Source organism: Asterias rubens, chromosome 8 (assembly GCF_902459465.1).
Source record: "Asterias rubens chromosome 8, eAstRub1.3, whole genome shotgun sequence".
In the NCBI taxonomy this organism is placed as follows: Eukaryota; Metazoa; Echinodermata; class Asteroidea; order Forcipulatida; family Asteriidae; genus Asterias; species Asterias rubens.
In genome coordinates this window covers 11042773-11053742 of record NC_047069.1, presented here as the reverse complement: position 1 = coordinate 11053742, position 10970 = coordinate 11042773, and the positions used below count along the sequence as shown (strand labels likewise).

General features: G+C 37.2%; 1 protein-coding gene across 6 annotated transcripts in view; it reads right to left on the bottom strand.

Annotated features, from left to right (window-relative positions):
* LOC117293911 (restin homolog) overlaps positions 1 to 10970 on the bottom strand; it is a 55989-nt gene that overhangs the window by 33711 nt on the left and 11308 nt on the right. For 3 of the 6 annotated variants that reach the window (XM_033776389.1, XM_033776390.1, XM_033776393.1), the window contains exon 1: positions 4511 to 4709. The exons of 2 other annotated variants lie outside the window; for them this stretch is intronic. In XM_033776389.1, coding sequence (XP_033632280.1) covers positions 4511 to 4561 — 51 coding nt within the window. In that variant the 5' untranslated portion in view covers positions 4562 to 4709. Of the gene's footprint in view, positions 1 to 4510; positions 4710 to 9690; positions 9959 to 10970 lie in introns of those variants that run through there. One more of the 6 variants, XM_033776395.1, reaches the window with a different exon arrangement.

Below are 10970 nucleotides of genomic sequence, written 5' to 3'. Positions count from 1 at the left end.
TCTGGAGTGTAATCGCGTCATTGATACTTGATGAAGAAGTTAACATTAACCCATGCTTCATTTCTCAAAAGGGCAAGGGCACCAAGGCATTTTCTCCTTGGTAAAGGGCACCCTATGAGGAAATTGTTAATTTCTTCTTGGGCATTTCAAGGGCACAAAGGCAATGACCAAGGGGCATGGAGGCAATCCTGTCCCTTGCGTCCGTGAAGTATCAGGCATGTCGATGAAGAATTTGTTCCAATAGCCCCTCCATGGCTATCATCATTGCATACATTGGTATTCAACCTAGTCTGAGGTACAGGTAAGTATCACTCCAATATCTCTATTGCCATGACAACCGCCAAAAAGCAGAATAAATCAGACATGTTAATGCCAGGTGAGGTGGTATGACTCACACACACCATTAATAGCTAGCATGGTCTGCATCCTACTTCACTGTATAACAAAGACACAGATGCTGGATTTATTATCCCACAAGTATTAATATTTGCATCAGCTGCTAATTATTTATCCAACACAGGAATTTCCATCTTTGTTATATTATTGATTTAATTTGTGTTTCACATAACTCAATGATTTTAATCTAATTATAAACTTCTAGATTCAATAAACATGTAAAAAATGTATTTAATAATGTATGCCCTGTATCTCCAGGCCTGAAACAATATACATGGAGGGCCTTGAGGCAAATAAAGTGATTGCCTCCCTGCCCCCTGGTCATTGCTATGTATGGTGCTCTTGAAATGCTCCAGTACAAACTTACAATTTCCTCATAGGGTGCCCTTTATCGAAAAGAAAATGCCTTGCTGCCCTTGCCCCTTTGAAAAACGAAGCATACAGGCCTGAATTTCTTCATAAGCAAAGTGAGATAAAAACATTGCACTTGTACTCTTCCTACAATTAGTACAATAGACCTTAATGCACATGACATCATTTCAGTAGGGCGCCCTCACCTAGACGTCAAAAGGAGATTGTTCGTTGGCCAATCCTGTGCGCCGCGCATACAAATCTGTGCGTTTCGATTGTTTCGTCAGCGTTTTTCCACTAAGATGGCCGCTGGATGACGTCAATGCATAAGGTCTATATAGGTCTACATAAAGCTGTATTGCACAATGACCCCAAAACTCCAAGCGCAATCTAGAGTACAGTACAATGTGCTTGCTGTTGGTAAAACCGTCGAGCAAGGATAAAACTGTAGACCAATCTCACTCTGCCCCAAATCCAACCAAGTAGAAAGAAATCAATGGTGAGCAACTTAGGTAGAGTGACTAATGCAAATTCGTGCCACGCTGTACATGTACGTGTATGACAGGTATTTATTTACATTCCCAAGTGAAATACATTAGGTTTGCCACATAATATTAAAATTTGGGTCTGTGAACTTTTAAAAAGTGCTGATGGATATGGATTTGATGTGGAGTCATCTCTACACTTCGAAGTACATGTAGTGCAATAGTTTGACAACAGTACTTGACTGACTGAGACAATCCCTTTATTGCGATGCACTTTGAGGAAAATAATTTATTAGATATATAGTCAAGTTATAGGGTTCATCTAGTACTACACAGTCCGACTACATTATACATCCATTTCTGAGACTAGCAGAAGACAGGATAGAATGGGAGAATGGGAAAAGCTTATGTCTGCCATCTGTGAGTGCAGCCGACTGATGATGACATCCATGTTTGTGGACAAATGTTTTGCAGAAACATTGTTACATAATATTGTACAGAACGCTTATTACAGACACTTTGGCTTGCATGTGGCCTCAGTCATCCCATATCCCATAAGATTGCTAAGCTGACTCTGTAATTTACAAGCACTTGTTTAGGGTTACAGACACTTTGGCTTGCATGTGGCCTCAGTCATCCCATATCCCATAAGATTGCTAAGCTGACTCTGTAATTTACAAGCACTTGTTTAGGGTTCAATGGCCTCATACTCAATTATTTACTTTGGCAACTGGAAGCAAGAATTTGGACTAAATATTACTGTGATAACAACTCTAGAAATTTAAACATTTAAAAGTACAAGATCAGGTACATGTACATCAGCAACAATGTTGTATTTTTATACCAGCTTCGATGAGAATTAAACAAAAAATAAATCGTAAGGTTGTAAATCTCGGCCCCAGTAACGCACAACAAATCCAGTACATCTTTAATACAGACAGACTTCAAAGAGTGTGTTTGGATTAGACAAATTGAAGGAAATTTTCCTTAGTACCCCTGGGTTAAGGTTATGTCATAGCCTAAACCCATACATGTAATAAGGGTGATGTAAACGGAAATATTAGACACAGTGGGATACTGCAAGGCAGTTTAATATCGTAATGACTCTCTTATTATTACAAGACTGCATCAGCAAGCAGAAACTTGTTACCTACAGGAGGTCTTCATGCATCATGAGATAACATCCTAAAGGTGTACCCCCAAGAGACTCTTTCCATATGGTACATGTACATGAATTCTACAGAACCTGGGCTTCTTAAGCAGAAATTAATGCATAAAGATTAACTGCTTAGCCAAAATAATCAGGATACCAGTCACAGATTGTATGTGACATGGTACATGTAGTTTAGTTGGTAAACACATCCTGGTTAGCATAATTTTGTTGTGCTTAGCAATTTTTGTGCTTACGAAGAATAGAATTGGGCCCTGGTTGTGTTTATAAAATTCTTTAATGTCAGATGTCAGACTCAGAATTTCCAGGTGTGAAGAACATCAGAGCTATTGTTCTCATTTGAAGGATTACATTCCATGGATATTTGAAGGCAATTGAGCAGCCTTAATTAAAAATGTAGCAGCTTCCTTCATTGGACAGCATTATGATAATTGCATTTTATAGAAGCTGAAAAAACAAAAACATCACTGTTGTGTATTTGGCATATATGAGATGGCTGTTTATTAATTACGTCAATTGTGCTTTGTTTGAAAAGGCTTTGAAAATACTCTTACGCTATTTGTTTGTATGTTGGTTTTTTTTTTTCCCGTCTATCTTGTTTCTTTTATTTCTGTCTTCTTTTTTTAAGGGAAGGAGGTGGTTTGTTGTGAGATCAGCATAGTTTGCAATAATATAGCGTGTCGGTTTAGAGCCCTTTTCACACGGCACACCAATTACCATGGTCCTAAATTTTGAGATCGCTGATTATTGTCATCGTGCACTGATTTAGCAAGCTTTCACACGAGGTACATTTTACAACCATGCTACAATTTACAGTAGCAAGGAACCATTGATAAATTGCTCTCGTGTGAAAGGGGTAAGTCAATACTTGATTTGAAAAAACCTAAAGCCTAATCAGTCAAAGAAAAAACCTCTTCTAATATCATCTCTTGATGATGCAAAGTTTTAAGTTCTAAAATATTCTTCAAATTTGTAAATTAAAAAGAAGAAACTTTCAACAAGGGTTAATTTTTAAAAAGAATACTAACCAGTCTGTAGCATTAAAAAAACACTACATTAAAAAGAGAACTATTTAATTTTGTGTTTTTTAATGCGATACAACTTGTATTTAATTGGATTAAATAGAAGAATGTGTACAAATCCTGACTACAGTGCATAGTCAACAAATAATATTTTGATATCAGGCAAGTTGTGAATCCAATCAATTTGGTCTAAAGTACTGTAATTGGATCTCATTCTTTTCTCTTCATTCCTGACAATATAGCATAAAGCGGTCTCAATAACAGACAATTCCACTTGCTATCAAACAAACCTTCAGCAGGTGTTTTTAAATCCATGGAGATTTATTCCAGAGAGAACCCCTGCACGGACGCTCAGATATGATTACAGGGTTGCCGTATGGCATGTATATGGTGCACAACATCCACAATATGTGCCACGTCAATTCAAACACATCAACATGCTCAACTCAATAGTATTATAATCAGCTTGAAAATGTCACATAACAAGAGCACATGAACAGTAAGGGTATTGTATTTATAGGCCTAATTGTAATGTTTTATTTTTTGAAGGGTTGCCCTTAACTGTTACAGTGACTAACCAGCCAGGACCAGGCCACTCGCTTTTGATTCTACATTGAGTCCTGTCGTTCATATCTTTAAATACATGTTGTGATACTTTCGGACAATGAACTGGCTAGCCACTTGGTTGGAGTGAATTTAGACTGATCCTCCATTGTTTTAACTTGCATTTAACTGGAAAGCTGTTTAGGCATTTGTTTAACTCTATAATACTCATAATCTTTTAACATACATGTATAGGCAGACTTTTAACATGTTTAAGGGAAACTTAAGCCAGATAATATATAAACATGCAGGTACCTGTAGCCTGTACAGTATCCACATCAATTACTGTGTGTAGGCCTACACTCATGTGCGTGCATTTTGTACATTGTATTTGTACATGATTTTACCAAATAAGCACTATATAAACTCAACTCATACATATTTTTCTGAATAGAAACAACAACTAAACTTAAAAAATTTACAACAATGAGAGTGAATGGTGTCTGTCGAAAATTCACATCAAAGCCACCAAGTTTTCTTACCCAAAATGGTGTAGAATGCATACGAGGATATATAAATGCTGGCTGTGCCATGAAGACCTCCTGATCATCTACATCCAGAACTCAGAAAACAATTCCAGGTATCAGATGAAGTACAGAGCTACATAATCCGTATTGTTTGAAACAACAAATCCGTATTGGTACAACCCTGCTGCGTGCCACATGTTCCAAACGACACTCCTCGTTCGATCCATCCAACAATTTCACTGACAAATATGCCACATCTCAACCACTGCTAGCCTCCTCCGACAGCAGCTCATCAATATTCATGAGCTTGGAGCTTTACTAGATGCTGATGTCACTAGGTGTTGCTAGGCAACCCTTCATAATGGTCATTAGAATGGTAAATCTTTCATGAACATCTACATTGCATGGTTTTGATGAGAGTTTTACAACGATGTAATTTTTGGTACATTTGTAGGCTTTGAGGAATTCATCAAAACACCTTGGCCATGTTGGCTAGATTCAAGTATTTACCCCTTAATAATCCTGACATGATGTAAAGATACCGTAACGTTGATCAATAATCCTGTCATGTTGATCTTTATGTACAGGTGAAATGTTGGAAAAGTGCTGGCCATGCAGTATAGACTAGAAAGCGTTGACGAACGCTACATTACATAAAATTATTCTTCTTTTTTTCCATTCTTTTTTATCTACCTAAAAAAAACCACAAGAAAGTGTTGATGAATGCTTCATGTTCATTAAATTCTTCTTCTCCTTCTTTTTGTTTCTTCTTCTTTTTTTTTCTTTTTTCTATTATTCATCTGTTTTGCCAGCAAACTATTCTCTTTGAATGGATAGCATTGTTCAACTTATTTTTTTTTTACAAAAGCAAAACATTTGTTTGGTTTGGTATAAAAATACTGATGTTAAGGAAATGCCCCTTTTCATTCAGAGTCTTACTTGAAAATAGTTTAATGACAAACACCTTCCTGTGCCGATTGATGGTGAAGGTCATAATTTAGTATTTTAGTATTCTCAGGTTAGATTAAAAACACAATTTTATTTAATTTGGTGTTTTTTTGTCAAGCAAAAGCACGTAATGAAGTCGCCACTTTAAGAAACATGTAAGGCCTTATGTAATTTAGTCCACCTTTGAAGCTACTACATGTAATCCTTGCTCTGTGCTACACTCAATCCAAGGATACTCTATATGAATTCTCAACATCACCTCCAGAACCGAGATGTCATAACAATAAACATCAACATAAAATGACAAGTGCTACATACAAGTAATGTCATGTCAGGTGCACACATTGCAAGTAAACTCAAATCTTCACCATCAAAATAATAAGACTCCTCATCCTTAACTGTAACAGTTTCAGACTTATAACAACAAGTCTGTGAATAAATCCGGGCTACTATTTTAAAAATTCAGTAGAATTTGGTAGATTTCACTTCCATTTTGTGAAGAAGAAAAAAAAAGTGAAAAAATAGTTAATGGCCTGATGTTTCGACCCTAAGCACTAAAAGTGACAGAATAAGACTCATAACAAACAATCTGTCAATAAATCCAGGCTACTATTCTGAAAGAGTCGGTATATTCCCACTTCCATTTTGTGAAAAAAAGGGTGTTAAAATTGAGAATGTTCTTGTACATGCACTTCACATTTTCTCCATATGATCACCAAAGAGTAAATTTTCTCCTGAACAAAAAAAATTGTCTTCCCTTTCTAGTCAATCTGCTCAGAAACTACACACTGAATACCAACTACACACTGAATACCATCTTAATCCTAACATCTTGCACTCTCTTTAAATTCAGTAGATTTCCACTTTCATTTTGAGAAAAAGGTGTCAGAATAAGATAAAGAATGTTCTTTGGTTTGAGAGTACACCTGTACACTTACATGAACTTCACATTTTCTTCATAATGATCACCAAAGAGTAAATTTCCTCTTTCAAGAACAAAAGTATCTATTCGGAAACTACACAATGAATACCATTGATACATCACATCATCTTAATCCAAACATCGTTGCATTCTCTTCAGCATCCTCCCTAAGTGCACCCCTGAAATTGACTTGCCAGATGAATGAGCAATGACCGATACCAAAAGGAAAAATAATCACAACATCTTCAGACTGCAAACATACATAGTTTATGAAGGACGTAAATGTCACTGCACTAGAGTAAAAGGTGGGTGCATGTAGATGGAATGTAAGGCAAATACCTTCTTGATTAATTAGATTTCATATGGGGGGACTTCGGTAGGAATTATTTTAATATACGTGGATGATGCTTGTATGTAGCAGATGTGCACACTCAAAACACTCTTACATATTTTCATAGAGTCCTACATGTTTTCAATGCTTTATGAACGCAAGATCTAATTAAGATTGATTTATTGAAGAGTGAATTGATCCATTTTTATAAAAAAAAGTGGCAAAACACTTGTCATGACGGCCAGACCTGGTCTATGCTCATTTTCTCCAGGATGTTGTTTTGTTAATAAAGAGAAGACTGTTTAGTGGTTATATAGAGTGAACCAGTTATTTGTTGCAGAAAATGTCAAAATTCAGACCGAGTCACTTGACCTATGTACATGGAGTGAGGGACCAACTGAAACAATTAGAAGGTTGGTTTCTAATGAACCCCTCGAACTTTCATCCCAAAATTCAAATGTTACAAAACAAAACACCTAACAATCTGGCCTGTGAGGAGGGGGATGAGGTGCTGTGGGTGCTGTGGGTATCGATACGGCGCGCTGCCCATGGTAGCGAGGCTGGGCGCTTTATCCCATGGGATAATGGATTCACGCTCCGCACTTGCGAGTTGTCTTGGGGAAAAAACCAGAATCTCTTAGCACAAATTTGTTCGTGTAGGTCTGCTTACATTAAATAATTCTAAATCAATTTTTTCTTCAAAGATTAAAATACTATGATTAATTCTTAGAATATAAAACTTAAAATTATTGCAATGCTTTATTCATACTATAAAGTGGAATGGCTTACGGGTACATGGACTGGGTCTCTGTAAAAACATTCAAATTAAAATTCTGAAACCAGCATTACATGACGATTTCCTCCAAGAACGTTTTAAGAGCACAGGAAGACCTCTACTCCCTGTGGCCAATTCCGTTCTGGTCACTGATATTAGACAGGCACATTTCCTGGATTTTCCCAAAAAAGGCTAACGAGGTCTTGTTGACAAATTGACAACTGATTGCCATTTAAGCTTGAGGGTTTAAATGCGATACGAATTTTGACGTCACAAACTCGCAACGAATACTTCGCAACAGTTGAGTTGTGCTGAACTCCTTCGAACCATTCCCTGCGGAAACAGCTCCGTGACAAAAAAAAATTGTTTTGCATTCACATGAAGTATGAACCGGGCTTGACTGAGTTGGATTGCAGCAGATAAGATTTAGGTTATTTAAATGGATTAAAGACACTGGACACTATTGGTAATTGTCAAAGACCAGTCTTCTCACTTGGTGTATCTCAACATGCATAAAATAACAAACCTGTGAAAATCTGAGCTCAATTGGTCGTCGAAGTATGAAAGAAAAAACACCCTTGTCACATAAAGTTGTGTTCTTTCAGATGCTTGATTTCGAGACCTCAAATTCTAAATCTGAGGTCTCGAAATCAAATTTTCAGAAAATTAGCTGGCACACACATGCCATTTGCGATAACCGTAACCCTCCCTTCTCTTCGCAGTCGGGAGGAGGGTTACGATTATCGCAACTAGCACACACAACACATTCACAAACCTTTAGCACAAGCACCACTAACTAACTTATAATTGTCTAAGACCAGTCTTCTCACTTGGTGTATCTCAACATGCATAAAATAACAAACCTGTGAAAATCTGAGCTCAATTAGTCGTCGAAGTATGAAAGAAAAAACACCCTTGTCACACGAAGTTGTGTTCTTTCAGATGCTTGATTTCGAGACCTCAAATTCTAAATCTGAGGTCTCGAAATCAAACTTTCAGAAAATTACTTCTTTCTCGAAAACTACGTGACTTCAGAGGGAGCCGTTTCGCACAATGTTTTATACTATCAACCTCCCAAGTAAGGTTTCATGTAGTTGCGATAACGTAACCCTCCTCCCGACGGCCGCCAGGCTGGAGGCCGTCGGGAGGAGGGTTACGTTATCGCAACTAGGTTTCATGCTGATAATTATTTTGAGTAATTACCAATAGTGTCCACTGCCTTTAACATCAGGTCCTGAGAATTCTTGGCAGGTTAGAAGGAAAATAATCTTGAGATCTTTTAATATAGTAGGGGATGATGATGGAGTCTCATAGAACTGTTAGGCTTTTATTAATGCAAGAGTGATGGATAGAAAGTGAGGTGTTGGTACACAGCTAGGGCTAAGGGTCCTACTACTTGCCGTCAACTCGCCGTCAACTCACTTGTGCCGTCAACTCGCCTTCAACTCCTCCAATATACATTTAAAATCCACAAAAGAAGCATAGAACGGTGACGTATCAGCTAAAAGAGAATTTGCGTAAGTTTTAGGTCATATTTCGGAATAAAAATTGAGTTTTTTTCTTGTGAAATTTTTTTCTCGAAGCAGCAAAACCGTCGGCCGCCATCTTGCTTTTTCATATGGATTAATCTTGGCCCAAGATGTCAATGGTTGGTACTTTTTTTATCAACACAAAGTCGTTTTTGTGAATGAATTTGTACCGAAAACCATGATAAATATGTAGTTTAGCCCAGACTTAACACTTCCGTGCCCCATTTATAAATTTGTTTAAGTAAATTTAATGAGTTGACGGCACGAAAATGATTTGACGGCGAGTTGACAGCAAGTCGGCGAGTTGACGGCAAGTAGTAGGACCGGGGTCTAAGCATCCATTACTGTTATTTCTAGTCAGGGCAAGAATAATCACAATTGTACTTTATGTATAGGCAGTGAGCAAGGACCAGATAACTAGCTGGCACACACATGCCATTTGCGATAACCGTAACCCTCCCTTCTCTTCTTAGTCGGGAGGAGGGTTACGATTATTGCAACTAGCACACACAACACATTCACAAACCTTTAGCACAAGCACCACTAACTAACTTATACCGAACAAAATACTCTAAAGATATGTGATTTAAAGTACAAAAGTTTAATCGCAAACACTTGATTTAAATCGCAACAAAATAAAACGGCGGGGCATAAAAAACAATAAAGATCTGTTGTTGTGTGTATTCTTACCATTGTATCAATCCTCAAATCTCACCAGATCAAAGTACCTGCTTCAAAAGTTACAGCACCTATGCCACCTGTGTGAACTTTAGCTTCATAAACATGAGAACATACATGTAGAGCAAGTCCTTGCTCTTAGGTGATAATGGTGAGAACATGCATGGAGCTAACAACTCACAACACACACTGTAGGCCTACAGATGTATGGTTTCACTTCAGCCAAAGTACACATAAATTCCTTCAAAACACCAGCATGATGGTCCAGTAGCCTGTGGTGTCTGGGATGTTTATTAGATGTATGAATGAAGAGGTAAACTATTAAAACCACAGGTCAAACCATCACTCCATCACCGCCCTCCATGGTCAAATGTCCCAATGCTTAAACACAACTAAATTCCTTCCTCAATGTTCCAGGCTCTGGATAAAGTTGCAGACTTGTAGCCAAATGATTTCCATATAATATATCAACATAATCCATCACAGAGAAAGGAATCCAAGTGCAATCACAAATCCAGATGAAACTAAAGTGAAATCCAGCAACCTTTCAACTGCACAATCTAGAACACAATCCCAGCAGTATGACTTGACACTACACATCACATTATACCTCCAACAGTCAAGTCCCAATTGTGCCCCCAATGAGTGTATTATATAATCCCATCCTGCGTGCCTTTTATATGCCCTTTTGTCAAAACTCAGTGACAGAGCTATTGTCTGGCAGTAACACTTGGGTGACAAGAATAGCAAATGGCCCTGCAGTTTATTGACTAATAGATAAGTAGGATAGATTCACAGTAAATGTCATTGATTGTAACCCTAACAGGGTTGCTCTGCAGACATTAGTGATTGACTATAATGCTTACAAATCAATTACATTAGGCCTAACTCTAGCAGTGATTGGTGTCAATGATTTTATTAATGCCATTTGATTTTATGTAAGTTAAGATGCGCTTTTTTTAATTACCATTAATCATTAATCATGTATTTTTATACAGAGGACCACGATGGAAATAAGCTTTTTAGTTTTTTTTGTGATATCCTTGACAATTCATCAGATTCCACTGTCTTTTATGATTCTTGCCTGTATTTAACTTGTGTTTTTGTCCACTTGCTGTATTTTTAAGAATTCTGTGGAGATTGTCAAATAAAAACAAACAAACAAACACTTCTTTGATCATTTAAGGATATTTCTTGATGTTTTTAGTGAAACAGGATCAAAAAATAAACCATTATAAATGAAAGTGTGGACAAATCAAAACAACATGCTTTTCAAAAAGTTGCAAGGGATG